At 54.3% G+C, this 20,973-nt stretch overlaps 7 protein-coding genes across 7 annotated transcripts; 3 read left to right on the top strand and 4 right to left on the bottom strand.

The window, feature by feature from the left end:
- Positions 1-3,640: 3,640 nt before the first annotated feature.
- Positions 3,641-8,221, top strand: GCG54_00004463 (Protein SERAC1; the record flags this gene model as incomplete). Its single annotated transcript, XM_045404512.1, has 4 exons — positions 3,641-3,643; positions 3,724-4,427; positions 4,482-4,731; positions 4,784-8,221. The coding sequence occupies 4 exons, from the start codon at positions 3,641-3,643 to the stop codon at positions 8,219-8,221; spliced, it is 4,395 nt and encodes a 1,464-aa protein (XP_045265296.1).
- Positions 8,222-8,762: 541 nt separating this feature from the next.
- Positions 8,763-9,710, bottom strand: GCG54_00004464 (Smad nuclear-interacting protein 1; the record flags this gene model as incomplete). The annotated part of the gene is made up of 1 exon (XM_045404513.1): positions 8,763-9,710. One exon carries the CDS (start codon positions 9,708-9,710, stop codon positions 8,763-8,765), a length of 948 nt encoding a protein of 315 aa, XP_045265297.1.
- A 919-nt stretch (positions 9,711-10,629) lies between these two features.
- On the bottom strand, positions 10,630-12,709 carry GCG54_00004465 (ADP-ribosylation factor-binding protein GGA2; the record flags this gene model as incomplete). The annotated part of the gene is made up of 4 exons (XM_045404514.1): positions 10,630-10,836; positions 10,886-11,388; positions 11,436-12,111; positions 12,164-12,709. 4 exons carry the CDS (start codon positions 12,707-12,709, stop codon positions 10,630-10,632), a joined length of 1,932 nt encoding a protein of 643 aa, XP_045265298.1.
- Positions 12,710-13,238: 529 nt separating this feature from the next.
- On the top strand, positions 13,239-14,426 carry GCG54_00004466 (Ribosome biogenesis protein TSR3; the record flags this gene model as incomplete). The annotated part of the gene is made up of 1 exon (XM_045404515.1): positions 13,239-14,426. One exon carries the CDS (start codon positions 13,239-13,241, stop codon positions 14,424-14,426), a length of 1,188 nt encoding a protein of 395 aa, XP_045265299.1.
- A 190-nt stretch (positions 14,427-14,616) lies between these two features.
- Positions 14,617-17,883, bottom strand: GCG54_00004467 (Translation initiation factor IF-2; the record flags this gene model as incomplete). Its single annotated transcript, XM_045404516.1, has 3 exons — positions 14,617-14,768; positions 14,823-17,793; positions 17,860-17,883. 3 exons carry the CDS (start codon positions 17,881-17,883, stop codon positions 14,617-14,619), a joined length of 3,147 nt encoding a protein of 1,048 aa, XP_045265300.1.
- Positions 17,884-18,162: 279 nt separating this feature from the next.
- GCG54_00004468 (uncharacterized protein) lies at positions 18,163-19,191 on the top strand (the record flags this gene model as incomplete). The annotated part of the gene is made up of 1 exon (XM_045404517.1): positions 18,163-19,191. One exon carries the CDS (start codon positions 18,163-18,165, stop codon positions 19,189-19,191), a length of 1,029 nt encoding a protein of 342 aa, XP_045265301.1.
- Positions 19,192-19,426: 235 nt separating this feature from the next.
- GCG54_00004469 (uncharacterized protein) lies at positions 19,427-20,304 on the bottom strand (the record flags this gene model as incomplete). The annotated part of the gene is made up of 3 exons (XM_045404518.1): positions 19,427-19,552; positions 19,615-20,171; positions 20,235-20,304. 3 exons carry the CDS (start codon positions 20,302-20,304, stop codon positions 19,427-19,429), a joined length of 753 nt encoding a protein of 250 aa, XP_045265302.1.
- Positions 20,305-20,973: the final 669 nt, after the last annotated feature.

Here is a 20,973-nt window from a genome sequence, read left to right on the forward strand (position 1 = left end):
CGGCCAGTCTCTGTGGCGCATCCTCCTACACGAGCAGTACCACCGCCACATCGCCTCTAGTATCAGACTGCCGTCAGCTTGCTGAAAAGATTCGACGCGATAAAGACTATATGACCGTCTACGGCTATGGCGATAATCATACTCTCTTTCCCGTTCTTGTTTACGAAAGTTGTATATTTGGTGTCCGTCCTGCATGGGCCGAGGATGTCCACACATGGCAGTATGGCTGGTACATTGGCAAAAAGGATATTTGGCAGATTGCGAACCGAGTGGCAGACGAATTCGAGATCGATGGCCGCAGCAGTGGTAACGGGCTCACGCATTGTGTTGTGAACAAGTATGTAAGTCCGGGAATCGACGTTCACTGGGCCGTTTTCAGCCGGGAGCAGTGGAAGGCAGTTGGCTGGAATTTGTCGCCACCCATCCCATCCGCTGGTGACAAGAACATGGTTGGTATCTCACTCGCCATATTTGCAGCGTTTTCATGGACTTTTGTTCTCTGGTAGGTCTGCTACTGGAGGAGGGGTCTGGAGGGGTAATCGGACTGTTTGGCCATTCGGTTGCCTAGACTGAAATGCAAGCATCGCGTGGTGTCCCCCTGAGGAACAAATGCAAATCAAGAGGTTTATCATTTGTAATCCTAAACATAAACACGACGTTACATGAACACCAGCATCATAAAAGATTGAGTAGAGACAATAGAATACTCGAATCCTGCTGCGTGTACCGAGAAAGTCTTCCCATGTCAAACTTTGCGAATGTCACTTGCTACAACATAACGTATTTCCCGCAGAAGGAAGGGCAACATCGGCAAGCTTCGGCCGGGGTGTGCGAGTTTGCACAGCTGCAACGTGACTCGAAACTAAATACTACTGACTGGGTGATATTTTCCGACTTTGACAGTTCTATAAGTTAAAACTCTACCGTCTTTTGTGAAACGTATGCCTCTCCATGGCGTTCACTTGGCGTTCACTCGATTACTTCGGATTACTCGTCGACAATAGTATACTTTACATGCTTGGAGGATCCACAGAGACGTTGTAGGAAAAGATGGAGGAGGGGGTGATTCCAGACAACCTTTTCGGCCAGGCTTGAATACGCTATAACTTGTGTATGGCGAGAATGCCTCTCGCTCTTGTGTTGGGCATTAGGATGGCAGACGCTGAAGGTAATCAATGTATTATCTGTTGCCGAAGAAATGGAACACTGTATCCTTGTGGCTTTTCCCGGAAAAGCTCTGACAGACGACTTGCAAGTCAGAGCAGCAACATTGTGTGACACGTTTGGGGAGAGGCCGCAACCGCCAATCATAACTGCCAGCACGCTGTTAATAGTGCTATAACGGGATAGCGAGGAGTAGTTAAAAACGTCCATTGCTGAAGGGCGAATCCCCAGCACTGACAACTAATTGGGCGCCAGTGATGAGGATTACAGTAGTACAAGTCTATCCTCCGGCTAGTTTGCCCAACTTTGCAGGAAAGCTCCCGAAAGGAGTTTGCAAGGTCTCAGCCTCCGATGTTGTCAGAGGCAGCGCGCATGCTCTGGTGGCCGTTGAAGGTTTGTAGGCGCTGGTCTGAGTCAAGACGGCGTGACGGATTCATAGCAAAATATGTGACCCACACATCGAGGTCAGCTGGCGTCACCGTCGCCGCGATTTCGGAAGAGCCTCGCGTTCAGCTTGTGTTGTGTAATGTCTTTGGCGGTGAGGGAAGGAGTTTATGTCCGGCTTACTCGATATCGTCGGGCTGTCAAAGGAGGCTTTTCCTGCCCTGCATGTTGACACATCGAGACACTCGAGTTGAGCTTCAACCTGCCTTAGTGCACGCCAGGGTCGCAGCTGCCGGGATTCCCCGCCTGTCCCCGGGGGGGGGGGGGGGGGGAAAANGGGGGGGGGGGGGGCGTGGAAATGTATGCGCCTCCTCCGCGCTTCACGTCGTACGGTGATAATCAATGGAGTTGCAGAGAAACATTGGTGTTGGGCGATGACCTTCTTCCAAGAATGAGGCTTCGGGATTGTGCACCGACCAGTCATCTGAATAATGAATAACCTCACGCCCTCAACTCGGGCTCGGGGAAGAGAAAATGCTAGCGATTTTGCCCCAAGTGAGGCTTCCCACAAACTCTGTCGATTTCCTTTCGTGAGTCAACTAGTTGTCCTCGCCCCTGGCGGCAGAAACGAAAACATAATTAAAAAAAAAAGGCGTTGTTCTGTGACATTTGGTTACGTCATCGGCCTTGCGACCTTGAATATTCACCGAAGCAACAAGGCGGTGCTCTTGCTGGGCAATCGATTTACGGCAGAGCCTCTTCGAATTGGTTTTTCGATTTTGACACTCTTCGCGCCGGTTCGGACGACGATGTCTGACTGGCTGGTTGATGCTTCCGCTCGTGTTCGTCTGATCTGATAATCTGAACTGTCATCTCGTCTCGAAAAGGGTCAAATGCGCCCGCAAGTCAACTGGCAGTAGACAGGTGCTTCGGTTGGGCAAAACAGTGTAAACGAAGTGAGGATCATGGCGGGCGAACAGGGTCACTGGTCAGAACCTAAAGACAATGAAAGACAGGAAAAGCAAGACAAGATCGGTGGCGCCGTTTGATGTTTCGGAACGGCAAGTGCGCTAGCGTCGTGCTCTTCTTTTGGCGCCGTCTCTGCATGTTCCATTTCCTCATCACGAGCTTCAGCTCCGTTCTGAAGAGAGGAGGTGACGACGCAAAGAATGAATCAAGTCGGAGGACTCCAGAGGCTGCGCGCAACGTTGCCCAATGAGGGAAGACGGACGATGCTGCATGGGCAGGGTAGATGAAAATCTGTGGCGGGCGACGCACAGGAGCAGTTAGGGGTGACTTCCCCGTGAGGGTCTCCCGAGTCGTCCTTAGGTAAAGGAGGGCAGGCGGGGCCACTACGGGGAAACACCCTACCACCCTCCCTTCCCTTAGGCACTTAGATGAAGCCAGTACAGTACCAGATAGCAGTAGCGTGCGGCAAGGGCGCACCTGCGCGGCGCATCAGATGCAAGTGCCAGAGCAAGTGGCCACTCTCCTCCACTAACAATGCAACAGCGCCTCATCTGCCTTCTGTTGCAAGTGCATACCACGACCCAGCACCTTATTCGCTGTTCTCTCTTTTACACACCTCGCACCCTCCTGTATTTAGGAAGGTATTCAATGCTTTTGTCACCAGATCGCCCGGCGGGTTACACCCCCTTTCTGAGCATCGCACGCCTGAGCTTGCTTGCTGTGTCTGAGGACACCTCTAAGGCCACGGCAAAGACGGGGACGAGGACGAGGACGGACGACACGAGGGAAGACGACGCCGCCAGAGTGCCTGGGGGCCGATAGAGCTCCAAGACAGGCACACCAGGCAGCGAGCATCATTGGCTCCGCCTGACGCGCATCGTCGCGCCTCGCCTTGGTTCCCGTCCTCCCGTGAGGTATTGTAGGCTTGGTAACTTAGTGGTTGGGGCGAGAGCCCCTGATCGTATAAAGACGACGTTCATGCAAGGTTCCCCCTCAGCCGTCGATGTCGAATGATCCATCACCAAATACTCGCCAGAAGCCAACCGGGACAGACGTCAAATAAGCTGCAGTAGCGCATACAGCGGAAGTCAAGTCCCCTGCTGCTGGGCCCGAGCAGGCAAGCATGGTAAGTTGCCTCTACGGTCGAGTCTCTTCGATGTCGACTCAGCACCCGTTTCCCCCCCCTCTCCTGACACACTTTCACAGGGGTCCATTCAGAAGACCGTTTCACGCTTCGAGATCACTGCCGTCTACACGCATCCTGAAGCCAATGTCGATGTCGTTTTGGTCCACGGTCTGAACGGCGACCCAAAGAATACGTGGACGGCCAAGGACGGTCATAACCACAGCATTTTTTGGCCTGCAGATCTTCTCCCAACGTCACTCAGAGGCCTTCAAGCCAATATCCTAGTATACGGCTACAACGCTGACGTATACTCAACCAAGAACGACCACAGCGCCAGTGACAACTTCATTTATCAACATGCTCAAAGCCTCGTCACTACGCTGACCCTCTACCGCAAGAGCGAGGGTGGTTCTAATAATCCCATCATCTGGGTAGCACATAGTCTGGGCGGTCTCCTCGTTAAACGTTGCCTGTTATACTCCAACGACGTCAAGGACAGAAATCATGAGGACTATAGAGCCATCTTCGTCTCTACCTACGGAATCGTCTTCCTCGGCACCCCTCATGGGGGCTCTGATATGGCGAAATGGGGCCAGATGATCCAGAACATGTCCGACGCCATCATCCCTCGGAAGCTCTTCGACAGTGAATCCGTACTTCTCAAGACTCTGAAAAAGGACAATGAGACCTTGCAGAATATCAACATCCACTTTCTCGACATATATCAACGGTTCAAGATCCACATGGTCCACGAAAACCACAAGACTGATATCAAAGGCACAAAGTAAGCCACCCCATTTTAGACTTTGGTGGAAAGCAGACTCTTACTCTTCCCTAGGATGTTGGTTGTCGACGCACGCTCGGCTGGACCACAGCTGCCAGGAGTTACATACTACGGCATCGAGGCCACCCACTCTGGCATGTGCAAATTTCCTGAACAACATGCACCCGGCTACCGCAACGTCTCGACTGCCATTCGTGACTGGGTGAGGGAATCTCCATCAGTCATTCAGACTCGGTGGATCGTCGAGCGAGATGACAAAAGGGTGCGAGCTCAAACAGAAGCTGCCGAGAGGACGAGAGAATATGTGAGTGCTTTGCCGCCCTAGGATAACAGTTCATGGCTAACCCATGAGACAGAGCGGAACGTACTCAACACCCCTGATCTCGCCCTCAGATACGCCCAGCACCACGGCCTTCCCCTCCCAGGCGGAATCTCAGCCCGATTTGCGGTCTTCATGGCCGCCTTTCATCCACCCTGACCGTTTTCGTCCCAACGCGTTTTTCAAGGGACGTGAGGAGGAGCATAGAGATCTCCATCGGATGCTGATGGACACAAGACGAAGATCAGAAGGCACGTCAGCGGTTTTGATCCAAGGAATTCCCGGAGCAGGAAAGTCACACCTGGCACGGCAATACGTCTTCGATCACAAGGACGACTATCCCGGCGGTATATATTGGATCAGGTCGACCACGGTGCAGGACATGGAAGAAGGCTTCTGGCGGATTGCTAAAACTGAAGCCATCAAGCAGAGGGTCGGCCAAGAGAAGAAAGACGATCTATCCGATCCCCAGAAAATGGTGAAGATTGTACGCAATTGGTTCAACGAGTTCAACGGCTGGCTGCTGGTCCTCGACGGCATTCGCTTCGACAACGATAAAGTGACCAACTTTATTCCTGACTGTAAAAACACCAGCCTCATTCTGACGTCGACGGAACGGCCTGATCCAGGCAACTATCTTCTGGACAACCCAAGCATCATGGAGCTTGGCCTCCTTCCGGCCCAAGCCGCTCGAGACCTCTTGCTCCAGGAGATGGGTAAGAGGCAGCCATACACATCCGACGACCTGAGACGTGCCTTAGAGTTGGTGCAGCTGATGGATCGCCTTCCCTTGATGATCCACGCTGCAGCCCAGCAGATGAATGCGACTCGGGAGCCACTTGCAAAGTATCTCAAGTCCTTCCGCGACAAGCCCAGGCCCGGCATGCTTCCTGCGTACAAGACGATACGAGATCAGCTTCAAGCTCTTGGAGACACATCCGCACTGAATCTGATGTACATCCTCTGCTTCTTCAGCCAGTTGGTCCCGGTAGAAATGCTTGCGCTTGGCCTTAAAGCTTTGGACAGGGCCACCCCAATCAGAACAGATGCGAACGGCAAGCCCCGCAGCTTGAACAAGACCTTCATCACACTCATCAGGTTTGCGCTCATTGAGAGGAGCGAGATGGATGATATACCATCTTCAAGCTCGCGAACCTCTGAACGCAGCGACGATCCGGCGGCAGAGCCACTAGATGTCCTCCGAATCCACAGCGTCGTCCAAGCGTTTTTCATCCAGCTCCTTGCGAAAGAGAAGCAGTTGGAATTCTGGCTTGCTCGAGCAGCCCGCATCTTCTGCCTCTCTTTTGAGGCAGCCGATGATCGGATGAAGAAGGACCCAACGACTGGTTTGCCTGACGACTACAGAAGATACGCTATACACGGAAGGAAGCTGATGGAACACTTGGATCGGCACTACAAATCTAAAGACGTTTCCGAAGACGTCGCTGTAGAGCTATCATCACTGAGACGGAGTCTGAAGAGCAAGCTCTCGAAGCTACCGAAAGAAATAGATGGCTTACAGAGGGCGATTTCGGCCGGCATCGTCGACGGCAAGGAGGTCATAGATCACTGTTCAGTCTTTGAGCGTACGAACAGTCTATCTTCGGAATCCACAAATACGTCGAACGTCTCCGACGGTCGCGAGCCAGATGCGACCATGCCGTACGTGCCTCAAGCAGACAGCGACAACACATACTCTACACCGCGGCCGCCGGCCCACAGTCCAGGTTCCCGGTACGACGACCACTTTTCCGACAGTCGAACAGCTGTCCCATACCCTCCAGACACAGTCGACGCGTCTTTTGACGACCTGGCCGACCCTGAATGGACAGTTGTTAAGAAGCATCGATCCGTGAAGAAGCAGGAACAGCGACGATACCACGACCGCGGAGGTGCATGGAGAGAAACCTCTGTGAATGATCCTCGTACTAGCGTTAGCCGAGAGTCTGCACGCGGCCTCATATCTCCGCCAGGTTCTGTCAGAGGCGGCCGTTCACCAAGTCATTCCCGTATCTCCGCTAGAAGTGACGCCGAACTTGAGCTTATGCACATTAAACAGGCATCGCCTCCGCCACCCCGTGGTGGAGGCCACATCCAAGACAAGGCGCGAAGCTCCAGCACTGGCAATGGCACAAAACTGTGGCCAGTGCTGGGGAGGACAAGCTATGCCCAGGCACTCTCTGGGACAGCAGTTGAGGACGAATTGCCGCCATCCCCTACCTTCTCATGTCCTCCATCCAGGGCGGGGACTCTGGATCGAAGGTTGAATTACGACACCATGTCGGTCAACAGCTTGCGGACTGTTGAACTGCCTGCACAGTCCCTTTCCGGAAGATTGAAGGAAAACCAACTTCAGACTAGCATCGGAAACAGGGCGATAGGCAACCGACCATCGTCTGTCTCACAAGAGATAGCCGTTCACAAGACCCCATCGCCGTCACACAACTTTGTATCTTCCATTCTGCAACGCCTCAGAGGGTCTCCTGGGGAACCCAAAGCAGAAGCCAAGGGAAAAGCGAAGTACCGGCGATCCAAAGACTCTCTCAAGTCACAGCCATCGACATCAGCGGATCATCCCCCAACCACATATCAAGGAGGTGTCAGGACGGCCAGTTCCAGTCCTGGAGTACAGTTTCCACCGTTTTATCCTCCAGGCTTACTGGTCGTTACGAACAGCTCAAGTAGCCTGTGGCAAGCAGCTCCAGAACGGCAATACGCATCCCAACAACCAACTGAGTCGTACTACCCAGGAGTGGACTATGATGAGCCCCTGTCGTGGTCAGACCCGAGTCTCGGTCACCCGGCTGTTAATGTTTTGTCGCCTGCAACAATGACCCCTCAGAGTCCCACCTTCGCAAGACCACCAGGAGGATACACATCACAGCCAATGTCTCGGAACCCGAGCTCAAACCCGCATGTTCTCGGCCCGACAGAATCATCAGGCACTCCTCGCAGTAGCAACAGCGGTGGCGCCAGGACAAATCTGGGTCGCCCACGTGCCCCCTCTGTTGTCGAGACAGAGCCCTCGCCGCGTCTTCAACCGATTGATATGCCACCTACCTCGTACCACGCCTGGGAACGTAGGAGAACCCATCGTCGAGGCGATTCCCTCTTTGGTGGTAGCAATGTGCCTGCTCATCGATATCTGCCCACTGCGCAAATGCCAAATTTCCGTTCACAACAAGACAGTCCAGATATTTCGAGTCCCAGGACTAGCCCGCAGATCGGAGCCGGTGGTGAGAGCATGAGCCGGTCAGGATCAGGTGGTATTCGGGTTGGCGATGGTAGGGTCATTGCCTTCGGTGAAGTACCAGTCGATCTCGAAGCAGCCGGCCGCAGAGCGAGGGAGGCTCGAGATAGACTGGATGGAGTGGATCGAGCCGCTATAGAGGCGGTAGACGATGCGCGCGCCGTACGAGCCGGCCATGACAGTGAAGGTTCTGAATCGGCGCCTGTGGGACTGGGTATTCTTTGATGGAGCGCCATACCGGTGCTGGAAAAGTTGATCTCGATACATATTGGCTTTGATGATTTAGAGATTGCCTTGCCAGAGGCTTGAAGCTCGGTATTCGGCGCCATATTGTTTTTTATTTCATTCGCATAAGATAACTACTGATACAACAAAATACATGGAGTTTTCTTTTTGTTACATTTTCCTAGAGTCCTTTTCGCAGAACGTGTGGTTGGCTGTGCGACATTTTGAGAGACAGCAAGGACAGCCCTCAATGCGAGGGTAGCCTATTTCAATTTTTATTCCATGACTTTATAACCCCTAATGATGCCCATATGACCAACGTGCGATGTCAAGGCAAATTACCCTTCCCAAAAGCCCCCTGAGTGGCTTGCAAGGCCTACGACCCACGCAAAATCTTGCGCTCGGCCTATTCTCATGCGATCTTCTTATACTCGACGCTCCAACCTCCATTCATTTTCAGACTCTCCATCGAGGCTCACGTTCCTCTTGGGCCTTTCCATGGCGCCAAGTGCCGTCCTCCATCTCAGCTTGCCCAAGCCCCTTAGTTTTTGGGCGCCAACATGAGGACATATTCTCGCGTACTGTGCCCCAGCTTTATCATGTCCTTGTCCCTAAGCTCATAGTACCGGCTGTCAGCCACCTTATCTCCGTTGAGAATCGTTCCGTTGGCGCTTTCGAGGTCAATCAGGTAGGGCTTGACCTTTCCGATGCGATCTCCAAACTCGTTGCGCTTCTCGACATGTCGGAATTGGATAACAGCATGCTGCTTGCTGATGCTTGGATGTTCCGCCATCATATCAACAACCGCCGCCTCGCGCCCAATTAGCCAGCAGCTGCGCAGGTTCAAGTCGATTGTGTCAACAATGTCGTTCCCCTTGAAGACAAAAAGCTTCCACTGGTCCTTCGCCGGCGACTTGCGCGCCTCTGCGGGCTCGTGGTATTTGAGAACAATCGACGTTCCATCCGCCTGTTGTACCGAGTTTGACGCCGCGGCCAGAACACCAGTTTTGCGCAGGTTCGGCTTCTCCTTTGGCTTCTCGGGCTCCTCGCCCTTGGACACGGCAAAGGAGTCGTCTTGCGAAGGGAGCGGCCCCGCGCGACGGAGGGGACTGGCGCGCGTTCGTGTGGAGTCGTCTGCTTCCGATTCATCGTCGCGGCGTCGACGTTTGGGTTCCTTCCCGCTGCTCCTTCGGTCGTTGTCTCGTGGGGATCGCTGTCTGCGCCTTTCTCGGTCGCGGTCGCGGTCTCGTGAGCGGGACCGTTTGCGTGCCGAAGGGTCTGGTGTGCGTGAACGCCGCCTCTCGCGTTTGTCTCGTGATCGTGACCTCCGCCTTTCCCTGTGCCTGTCCGAGTTGCGATCCCCCTCCCTTTCTCTGCTGCGTCTGCGCCGATGGCCGTCTCTGTCTTTTGTGTCTCTGCGTGGTCGCTCCTCCTCGTCCTCGCGCGTGGGCCGCGATTTGTGGCTGCGGTGGTCGTCGTCGAGACCCATCGCAGTGTTGTAGACCTTGCGACCCGGTTGCTAGGGAAGAAAATGAGAGGACAGGCTCTTGACTTACGCAGCGGCAATTTCAAAGTTGCTGAAATTTGAGGAAGAAAATCATGCTCATGGAAATTATCTGATGCCCTGAGCTGAAGTCATCGTACTGCATCCACGGCACCGTGTACCTTACTGCCTGTCACGTTGCCCCACAACCGCCCTCCGGACCACTGCACAGACCATGCAGCATCAACTCGGCCCGGCCCTTCACCTGGCTTCACCGAAAGCATCACCAAAACTACCGCATCCTTGTTTCGTCTTCTGACGAAGGCAGGAACGACGAAGGCAGGAACCTCCTTCCCAATCGACCCGCGTCAAAAATGTCTTGAAAGCCTCAAGATAAACGTAGAATCGAGTTTTGCCAATGGAGAAAAGTACAAAAACTTACCTCAGCATCCATCTGGCCCCTTCGCGTAACAGCTCTCGTTAAGTTAACAACGCTCAGAACTGCACGGGGTCGCTTCAGCCGAGGCGCGAACCCAAGGGTCTGCGATTGGTGTTCACTCCCATCAGTTAAGACGGCTAATAACCTACCACTCGCCCAAGTTTCACTTTCGACAATCCATTCCGGGGAAGTTAATGATAAGGGGTCGGCCCAGAGCCCTCTCCTCCCCTCGCCCAACCACGCGACGCCCCTACTACAGCATTAGCATTCACGTTACCATTCATCTTCTCACATTACTGGCTCTCAGTGTTTTGCACCCTTGGGGGGGGAAAAGCCGTACTACGACAGAGGAGTATCTGACGGAGAGACTTACTGCCTTCCCCTTAGTATCTTCGAATACCCTAATTTCTATACCTCTTTTTCACAGCTCACCTCCAATAACATTGAAGTCTTCGCTTCTGAAGTAGCTCAACAACCATCGCCCTATCATGCGATACTGAACTCTTGAATCTCGCCCATTTCGTTCTTTTGCTCCGCGCCTACTTTGTACGACACCCTCCACCGCAGCTTGATGGACTGCACTTTACGATTCTTATCACCAGCATGCCATACCTCCGCAGCTTGCGTCACGCCTCTGCTCTGTTTAGGTTCTAGTGCACGCCCAGTTTGGGGCTTAAGTTGCAGTTCGTATCCCTGTGATTTGTCAGTGTGTGCGAGAAGCATGATGGTGAAAGCTACTCACCCTTGTCGCCGCGAGTTGGAAGTGAAGCTCGGTCACTGGCTGCGCAGAGCTGTTGGAAAAGGCGAAGCTAAAGTTGAGGGAGTTGCCAGGCCCAACTCTTCCAGCCATCATCTCAATTTTTACGGTAGACTCGCTGATGGTGGCTCTGTGCTCCTTGGGAAGGCTAGGCTGGTCGGGAGGGAGTGCGGACGAGAAAGCCCATTCGTCATCGTCATTAGCCGGCGCGGGTTGAGGTGCTGGAGCAGGGGTAGAGGGTTTGGAGGGAAACGAAGGAGATCCAAGGGCAGCGAAGGGATCGGACGTGGCCGCGGCTTGCTGTGGCGGCTTGAAAGCAGACATTACAGGCGGCTGAGGCGTGCCAGACTGGGACGCAGAGGGGGACGTAAAAGAAGCAAACTGGGAGAAGGCTGGCGGCTGGGGTGTCGTTGAATTGCTCATGGGTCCTTTTGCGGAATTAGCCTCCGTCATACTGGACAATAACGCGGGCCCAGGGACATCTGGTTCTGTCAGTCAGTATGGAAGAGCTCGTATCTTGTGAGTGGAAATTTACTGGAATTCGCCCCGAAGCCGAGTGTTAGAGCGCCTCCTTGACCATAACTCGTTGAGTCGCCCATAGACAACCCGAGGAGATCGTTCTCGACACCAGTTGACTGCGACGCGGGCTGTGCGGAAGACGAGCCATTGGCAGCGTCCGCCTCTCCGTCAAAGTCGATCAAGGACAGCTCTTGCGTTGCGCTCTTGGAAGAGCCTGAAGTGGTGGGTAGTGGTGCGCCGCTGGCCACCTTCTTCGCCGCCTCCAAGTCGCCCTTCTTCATAAGCTTGTACCGCTCGACAGTCCGGTGTATACTGTCGTTGATCTCGAGGAGTTTTGCGACGGCTTCGTGATCATCCGACTCTTCTTCGCACATCTTTTGAATCTTGGGCTGCGCACTCTGCAAAGCTGCAGCGAGCTCAGAGAACACGTCTCCATCCTGCATCGTATCGCCCTGTTGGAAAGCTTCGAGTCTCTCCTCCAGAAGACGTGCCTTGGCCTGAATCTTCGCGACCTCCTGGGCAGCCTTAGCGCGGTAGTCAGTTTTGGAACGAGTATCGTAGCCAGCCATTATCTTCATCAGCCGGTTGGCCTCCTGCAAGTCCTCCGGGGTGCCTCTACGGATCAGCTCCTGCAGCTTGGCGGATTGCGCTTCGCGCTCCTCTTCCTCCATTTCTTCAGCTGATTTCAGGTTCTGCGTTGATCAGCTTGCGATGCAATATCTCGCGCAAGGGGAAGACACTTACGTCGCTAGGATTCAACACCGCCGCGTCGTCCCGCCTGACTTCGGGAAAGGTGTAACCCTTGTAACTCAAAAGACGATGCATATCCCGAATGAAACCCAAATCTTCTTTGTACCTGCTTGTTTCGCATATCGTACTCCTCCACTCCTCGATGGCCTCCAGGATCTTCATCTGCACTCTAGTCGCCCGTATCGGCGGTCGCTCGGGGAACCTTCTAACCAACTCATTGAGAAACTCCTTGGTGCTAATCTGCAGGTGAAAGGGATAACCACAATTCTTGACACAGATGTCAAGCAAGTTGAGAGCCAGAAGGGCCACGTTGGGGTTGCGGTGGTTGATGTAGCTGACGATGGCGACGGCGGCCTCGCGCGGGGCGGAGCCCTTCTTGGAGTTGATCAGATCGGAAATCTCCAGGTTCAAGGCGAGGTTCGGCTCGTAGTTCTCTGGGCTGCAAGCGGCCTGAATGAAGCGCTGCAGTTGCGATGGCGTCGGACTGCCCATCTCGCCCCAGCGGTCGCGGGCCGCAGCACGAGCTGATGCGGCCTCCATCGTGACGGTGTTGGTATTCGGGGGCGGCCTTGAACGTGGTGGTAAGGGAGCTATCTTGGCGGGAGGGATTTCTCGTTGTCGTCGTCGTCCTCGTCAAAGGCTAGGGCGCGAAAAGCATTACAGACGGGTAGCCGTTGAAGTTCAAGAGCTGGCCGAGCAAACGCCTAGGAATTGGACAGATTGGATTAGGTCGGCGCAGGCATCCCTCTTGAGCCCTTGAGTAGGTCGGTATCTGTAGACTGTGGCCGAATGACGAGGGGCTAGTGTACCTTACGTGCGGTGACAGCCGCCGCGGGAGGCCACTGGACTGGAGCCACCTCGACTCCAACGAGTGGCCTGTGCTTCATGGTGGATTTCGCTGCCTTATTTGGGGTTAGCTGCGTATAGTTGCATAAGAGCTCTTTATCGAATTTTTCGTCTTATCGCTCTTTTGCCCCCACTACCCCGCCAAACCGGGCATCTTTGGAAGGGCTTGGGTCTTTTAGAAAGCGTCCCTGCCACGACCTCACAACCCACGAGCACTCCAAATATGGTCCGGCACAAGAAAGACAACTTTAGCTCCCGCGGTCGCAAGAACCACCACTCGGGTCCTCCGCGCCCTCGACAGCCTCGGGCCGGCGACGATGATGAAGATGGCCATCCCTCCTCCCGTCCAACGTTCAAAGCCGCCTGCTGGGATCTCGGCCATTGCGATCCCAAACGATGCTCCGGAAAGAAGCTGATCCGCATGGGAATGATGCGCGACTTACATGTCGGCCAGAAACACAACGGCGTCATTATCACACCCAACGGCAAGCATACGGTCTCACCCGCAGATCGTGACCTCATGGAGCAGTACGGCGCTGCCGTTGTCGAGTGTAGTTGGGCGCGCATGCAAGAGATCCAGTGGGGCAAGGTTGGCGGAAAGTGTGAGCGTCTGTTGCCGTATCTCGTTGCGGCTAACACTGTCAACTACGGCAAGCCGTGGCGGTTGAACTGCGTTGAGGCCCTCGCAGCGGCGTTCTACATCTGCGGTCATCCCGAGTGGGCGGAGCAGGTCCTTGCGCCGTTTTCGTATGGTGAAGCTTTCCTGGAGATCAATGGAAGCCTGCTGAAGAAGTATGCTGCGAGCGAGGACGAGAAGGGTGTCAAGAAGGTGCAGGACGAGTGGATGGATCGGCTGGACAAAGAATATGCAGAGAGCAGGGAGGCGGGCGACGCCGATGACATGTGGAAGGGCGGAAACACAAATCGCAGAGTGATACCAGATTCCGATGACGAAGAAGAAGACGACGACGATGATGGAGATGAAAGTGGAGACGAATCAGGAGATGATGACAGCGTCGACGGCATTTACCTCGGAAAGAAGCCTGAGAAGAAGCAAGAAAGCGAGGAAGAAGACAGAGATCCATATGCGATATCCGACGACAGCGACGAAGATGCGGCCATGGAAGAGATCCGTCGCAAGGTGCTGGCGTCAAAGACTTTCACTAACCCTTCAGCGTCGGAAAAGAAGAAGCCTGAATCGATTCCTCGGCCGCAAACGCTGAAGCCCGACTCGGACATCGAACCAGACTCGGACAATGGCGAAGATGATGATGACTTTGACAACATCATCAATGCAACACCAGTCACTGACAAAATTGGCTTGACCAAGCTCGAAAAGGAGCGCTCCCAGTCTACAGTGACGAGCAAATCATTCTCGTCCAACATAGTTTCCGCGCCCAAGCGGTGGTAATGAAGACAAAAAAAATTCACCCTGAAGCACTGGCAATTGGTTGCGTGGTGATTGGTACAATGACCATTGATGACTAGTTTTCTACAGTGAAATAGTGTTGAGCTGTGTCGATGACAGTGTGTGTGCCCTCTACCGTTTCGTTTCTACGCAGTTCCTTTTGTCTAATACAAGTGTTGAGTTTTCCAATATCTTACAAGCTTCGCTTCTCTTTTACTTCGTCGTAGCACTGTATTTGATCTCCTACCTGGAAATCAGTGAAACCATCGAAGGAGATACCACATTCGGAACCCTTCCTGATCTCGGACATGTCCTTCTTTCCATGCTTGAGCGTTTCAACCTTGCCTGTAAACAATATTAGAGCTGAATGGTTTGCCTGGTTTCCTAGGGCCAACATACCGTCAAAGACCTTCTCTCCCTTGCGAATGATGCGTACGCTGTTTGACCGCGTAATCATTCCGTTTCTGACCCTGCATCCAGCAATGTTCTTGTACACCCGTCCCTTTACGTTGATGGGGAAGACTTGGAGAATATCAGCCTCTCCAGTCACCTTCTGGGTGATCTTGGGTGCCAAGCGTTCTGACATGACCTGCTTGACATCATCCGCTAGGTGATAGATAACCGAATGGTCAATCAGCTTGACCCCCTTCTCCTCAGCCATGGCCTTGATGTGGCCCGGGATAGTGCTGTTGAAATTGACAACAGTGCTGTTTGATGCCGCTGCATGCTCAATATCGGTTTCAGATACTTGGCCGGCCGCAGACCAAAGGATGCGAGCTTTGACTTCATTGTTTCCAATCTCGTTGATGGTCGCGCAAACAGCTTCAACGGAGCCAACAACATCACCTCTAACCGCAAAGTTGATGACCTGGGTTGTCGAGCCTTCTGCATCTTCTTCACCTGCCTCACCAGCCGCCTGTGCCTCTGCGGCGGCCTTTGCCTCACGTTCGCGTTGCTCTTGCTCTGCCAGCTGTTTCGACGATGCCTCTCTCTCACGCATTTCTTCGCGGTAGCTGATAGCCGTTCTCGCTCGGTCTTCGGTAGGGGCCTGAAGAACCTCGTCTCCAGCAGCGGGCAGCTGCTCTCTCCAACCAAGAACCTCGACAGGTGTGCCTGGGGGTGCTTCACTCAGCTCCTGGCCCGCTTCGTTTCGCAACATACGGATTCTGGCCCACGTTGTCCCCGCGACGATGTGGTCGCCCGGGCGCAGCGTACCACGCTTGACAAGAATGTTCGCAGACTTTCCGTGGGGTTTGACACTGGCTTCGAGAACCCAGGCCTCCGCCATGCCGTCTTGTTCGGCACGCATATCCTGAATTTCCGCGAGCGCGCCAATGTTCTCCTCGAGCTCGTCCATGCCTTTGCCGGTCTTTCCGCTTACACACACTACTTGAACATCGCCACCAAAGTCTTCAATCTCAACACCGTGACGAGAAAGATCCGCCTTGACTTGGTCAGGACGGGCATCTTCCTTGTCAATCTTGTTGATAGCCACGATGATTGGCACCTTTGCTGCCCTGGCATGCTTTAAAGCCTCCAGGGTCTGCGGCTTGACACTATCGTCAGCAGCAACAACCAAGACCACGATATCAGTGACGTTTGCACCACGTTGGCGCATAGTCAAGAACGCAGCATGACCGGGCGTATCAAGGAATGTAATGAGCTTGCCAGAGGACATCTTCACCATGAAAGCTCCGATGTGTTGGGTAATGCCGCCATGCTCCTGAGCTGCGACGGACGATTTTCTGAGGTAGTCGAGAAGCGTCGTCTTGCCGTGGTCAACGTGTCCCATGATGGTGACAACAGGGGGCCGCGGCGGCAGCGCCGACATATCCTCTGGTGGCGGACGAGGCCTCAGGTCTCTGTCTCCTCCAGTGTCGACCGTCGCCTCGAATCCGAATTCCATAGCCACAAGAGAAGCAGTCTCTCCCGTCATGATACTCTCCTCAGTGATGTCCTCGAAGCCCATTTCCGTCAAAGCTCTCAGGAAGTACTTGGGTTTCATCTTGAGCGCCGATCCCAGATTACCGATGCTGATGAATTCGGGCAAAAAGATGGTTTGTGATGCGGCGGCAGCCTCCGCCTCCGCCTTTCTCCGAGCCTTTTCCTCGGCCTTTCGCCGGCGGCGTTCAGCAATCTCCTTGGCGGTCGTCTCGTCCCATTCCTCGTTCTGATCCTCCCACCTTTTTTGTGCATACGACTTTTTCCCACGGGATGAGTTGAAAGCATCTCCACGACGTGCACCAGACTTATCACGCTTTCTAGCATCACGTTCGATCTCATAGGATTCGTCTAGGCGATTCTCGCGATTTTCGGCCACATCTACCGCAACATATTCCTCGACAACTCCGTCCGGCTCGATTTCCAGAGAGCGCCGAGCGGGTTGCTTCGGCTTGCTCTCCATGTGTTCCTGAAACTTGGCGAAGAACGTGTCTTTGGTGATTGGGTTCGTGGCAGGCGAAGTTTTCTTCGGGGCCTCGTCATTCCACCCACTCGTAGGTGGTGGAGGAGATGGCGAGGACTCCTCCACGCAAGGAGGAGGGCTGGCTCTCCTAGCAAGCAAACCCCATTCCGCAGGCTTGTCTGAAGCTTCGGCCTCGACCTTTGCCTGGCTTTGTTGTGGCCTTTCTGGCAATGGCCTACCTAGCCCCTTGCTGGCGGCATGGCGGTGATGCGGTACCGGCGTACTGTGTGATTTTTTGTCGGCTCCTAATTGATTCCTGCCAAGTTCTTTGTGCCTCCAGTCGGCTAACTGAGAGCCATTGGCATCGCCGCGCTTCCTGTCTGGTAGGTCTCTTGAACGATGCAGGGGTCCAGGTTTCCTTTCGTTGCCGAGGCCTAATCCCCGACCACCTAGTCCCCCTGAACCACCAAGGCCGGAGGGCGGCCTTTCCGAGAGGCCTTTGGACAGTACGCGAGCCTTGTTCAGACCCGTACCCAGTCCGCTTCGGGTTCCCTCTCGAGGTGACGAGCTTTCCCCGAAGCTCGCTGCAGTCTTCAGAGGCTGAGGTGGCGGGGTCGGTGGCGTCGGTTGCGACTTCTTTATTCTCAGTTTCGCAGCGCGTTCGTGAGGCAGTAGCCCGTCGTCGGCCGACTCGTTATTCGTCTGTTGGGCATCAAGGTTCGAAGTGGCCGAGCCATTCGTGTTTGCCAACGGCGCATCGCCTCCAAATGATGGTTTCCCCCAACCGGAGCTGACTGTCGGACCGGAAGGTCGCGGAATGCCACTACTGCTTCCCCAGCCTCCAGGAAATCCACCAGCATTCGGCGTTGGCTTCGGTATGTCTGAATAGCTACGGCGACCTATGTAAAGCTGTGTCGCCAGGGCGGGGTGGCGACAGAAAGCGCAGACGTACGCACTGCTCCGATCCTATACGATTTGTGTTAGCCTCGAAAGAACGGCAATTTAGCAGGCTGACAATGTATTGCGACGTACTTTCCATAACCTACACCTGAGCATGATCTACTTTTGGGCGCAACATGAAGGCTGCCAGTCTGATGGAATCAGCGAAAGCTGCAAGCTGCCAACCCGGAATATTTGTCGAGCTACAAAGTAAAGTTGCAGAATTGACGTTTTGATTGGTCGCCAGGATCCACCATGTACAAGCACCAGCCGGGTGTGCAGGGACGTGCCTACGCCCATCCCTAGGGCCCCTGAGAAAATGGACAGCTATCAAGCACCCCAAGATACGTCGAACTCACGAGCTCGACTTGCCATATCAGTGTCGCGACTGTCATAATGGCGCCAAAGATTAAGGTCGTGAAGACCAAGTCAAAGCCTCCGGGCTCACTGGGTGCGCCGCCCGCGCCTTTCAAGAAACCGGCAGAGGTTCTAAAGCCTTTTTATGAGTCCCTTTCCCGCAAACACGTCTACATCACCCACATCGACACCAAACCCAAGGATTTCAAGAAAAAGATATTTCTTGTGCCCGTCGGCATGAACATCGTTGTCGCTGCACTGTTCGTCTTGCGCATATACTACATCCTGCCCTATTACTTCAAGTTCATCCAGTCTGCCGCCGGCTACCCCAATGAGACGACCTTCTCGCCTTCCGACTCAACGTGGGCCGCGCTTGCTTGGGAAATCGGCAAGCGCGGCTTCTCTTTCACTCTGGACCTCATGCTCTTCATCTTCGTCTGGCCGTGGCCAATCGAATTCGTCTTTGGTCAGACGTATGGAAACCCAGTTCAATGGCGATGGAACGTTGGCTTCCGCGACAAGGAGATTTACGTCCGACGCAGCCGGGAGTGGGACCAACAACTGGGCGACATTTTCAAGGAAAAGGAGAAGAACCAGGCACTTCAATCAATCGTGCGGCAGGCCACCTCACCTCTCCTCCTGCAGGAAAAGACGGGCTATCTTACCATGACGGGACAGTGGGATCTCGACTGGAACAGCATGGTCCTCGTTCATAACCTCGTCGACAAGAAGCAGGTCGCGTTGGACGCCTTCAAGAGTCTGGTGCTGGTGTGGCACGAAGACTACGACTGGATGGTTCTTGAGCAGGCGGGCGAAAATGTCAAGGAAGATGACAGGCGACGGCAGGTATTTGCGTTCAGGGATGCTCTCTCGGCCATTGGCAAGGAAGATCTCTTCTTCCGTTGGATCGAGATTGTGCAGTTTGAGTCATCGCAGCCCGGTGGTTTCGGGCCTGAGAAGCAGACCGAGGTGGCTAAAAAGATTCGAGACTTGTTCCAGGAGCAGGGCGTTGATTTCGACAAGCTGTGGCACGAAAGCGTTGGTACCGAAGGATTGGCTGCCATGTGAAAACATGGCCTGCCGTGTATTTGTACAGACATTTGGCGCATGGCGGCAAATCGCGAACCGGTTGAGAGCGCATGTGGTTTTCAGCTGGCACGGAAAGTTCAAAAAGCATATGCGGAGCCTGTATCTTCTTAAATTTTGGCTCAACCATGAGCATTCGACGCATGATATGTTGCGAACGAATATGGACAAAGGACGATGGTATACGAATGACAGTGCCCTGAACTTTTGGCAGAGTTCATTTGCTGGACTTCTTGCCCTTCTTAGCGGCCGGGCCCAGAGCAGCCTCTCTCTTTTTGGCCTCCTTCTTCTCAATCTCGGCCCTCTTAGCAGCCTCCTGAGCCTCGCGCTCCTCCTTCTCGGCCTGTAACAACCCGTAGTTAGACAACTGCAATACACAATGGCCGGTTCAAGGGCCAAACGTACCTCTCTACGGGCAGCGTCTGCTGCTCTCTGCTCGCGAATGAGCCTCAGTCTCGCCATGTCAGCCTTGGCCTCATCCGTCTTGCCGGCCTCATGGAGCTTGCGGTATCTCTCCTTGGCCAGGGCAGCCTCCATGCTCTCGCGCTCCTTGCGGTTGTTTGCCACTGCGAGTTTCTTGACGCCCTCGGTAGCCTCCTCGACCTCCTTGGGGGGCGCCTTAGTCTGGTTGCGGGCGGCCTTGGAGTGATTCGGGTTGGCGGGCATGTCGTCGTCGCTCTCCTCCTCGGAGTCGGAAGGGGGCAAGTCGCCGACCTCGACGGCTTGGCCCTTCTTCTTGGCTATGGCAGCCTCCTTGCGGGCCTTGGCTGCGGCCTTGCGGTCGGCGCGAGACTGTTCGGCCTGGGGCTTGGCATCATCAGAGTCGGACTCCTCCTCAGAGTCCTCCTCGGAGTCATCCTCGTCACTTCCGCTGTCGTCCTTCTTGGTATCGGCGCTCCACATGCTGATTTCGTTGCCATCGGCGTCGAGGGGGCGCAGGTCGCGGGAGAAGTGCTTGCCACCTGAATGACAAGACGGTTAGCGCGTGAATAAGGCCGCGGCGGAAACGACATTTTGTCACAAACCTCCTCGAGTGAACTTCCTGAACTTGCCGCCACGGCCACGAGAGCTGGAACCTGGTTGTCCGCCGGCCATCTTGACTGATTTTGGGTGGCTGTTGTGGTGTTGGGGGGAGTTGTAGATGGGTTTGGCGGGGTTGACGTGCGATGTTTGTCAGAGACGGCTGGCGCAAGATTTGGCGGGGTAATTTATGTGCAGAGCGGTGGCAGACTTTAGGGTGTGCAAGCAAGTCAACGGAGATGGGTGCAGCAAGGTTCTTCACCGAGATGGGCAACTTCACTGGGCGAGGGAAGACTTGGGATTTGGAGTCGGAGAACGGATTGAACTTATAGGCTCTTCCTGCGTACACTAGCTAATTGTCTTGTAGAGGGAGTCACAGGCTAAGGCACGGCACATGGCTGGAGGGGGAATCATCATCAGGTCGCAGTAGTATCTTCTTACAGACCATTGACGGCCAGCGGACGGATACGATGCTGGGCTGCAAAATGATACCCTGAGCTGCGCTACCTGCACACAATTAGCGGAGCACGCAAACATAAACACCTTCGTCTTTATTGGCTGCCCATTTTGGGGCTTGTCAAGGGACCCTCAGTGTCCTGGCCACGATTTTCACCGCCAGGATATTTGCCCCGCGCTTGGGGGGGAAACGGCTCCGACAAGGCATTACCTGCGCTTGTGGATATAGAAAGAGAATCTACCTTAGCATACGAGCCACGCGCGGCCGCTAACTTGCATGCTTGCATG

The sequence above is a fragment of the Colletotrichum gloeosporioides genome (genome assembly GCF_011800055.1).
Source record: "Colletotrichum gloeosporioides strain Lc1 chromosome Unknown consensus_37, whole genome shotgun sequence".
Taxonomy (NCBI): domain Eukaryota; kingdom Fungi; phylum Ascomycota; class Sordariomycetes; order Glomerellales; family Glomerellaceae; genus Colletotrichum; species Colletotrichum gloeosporioides.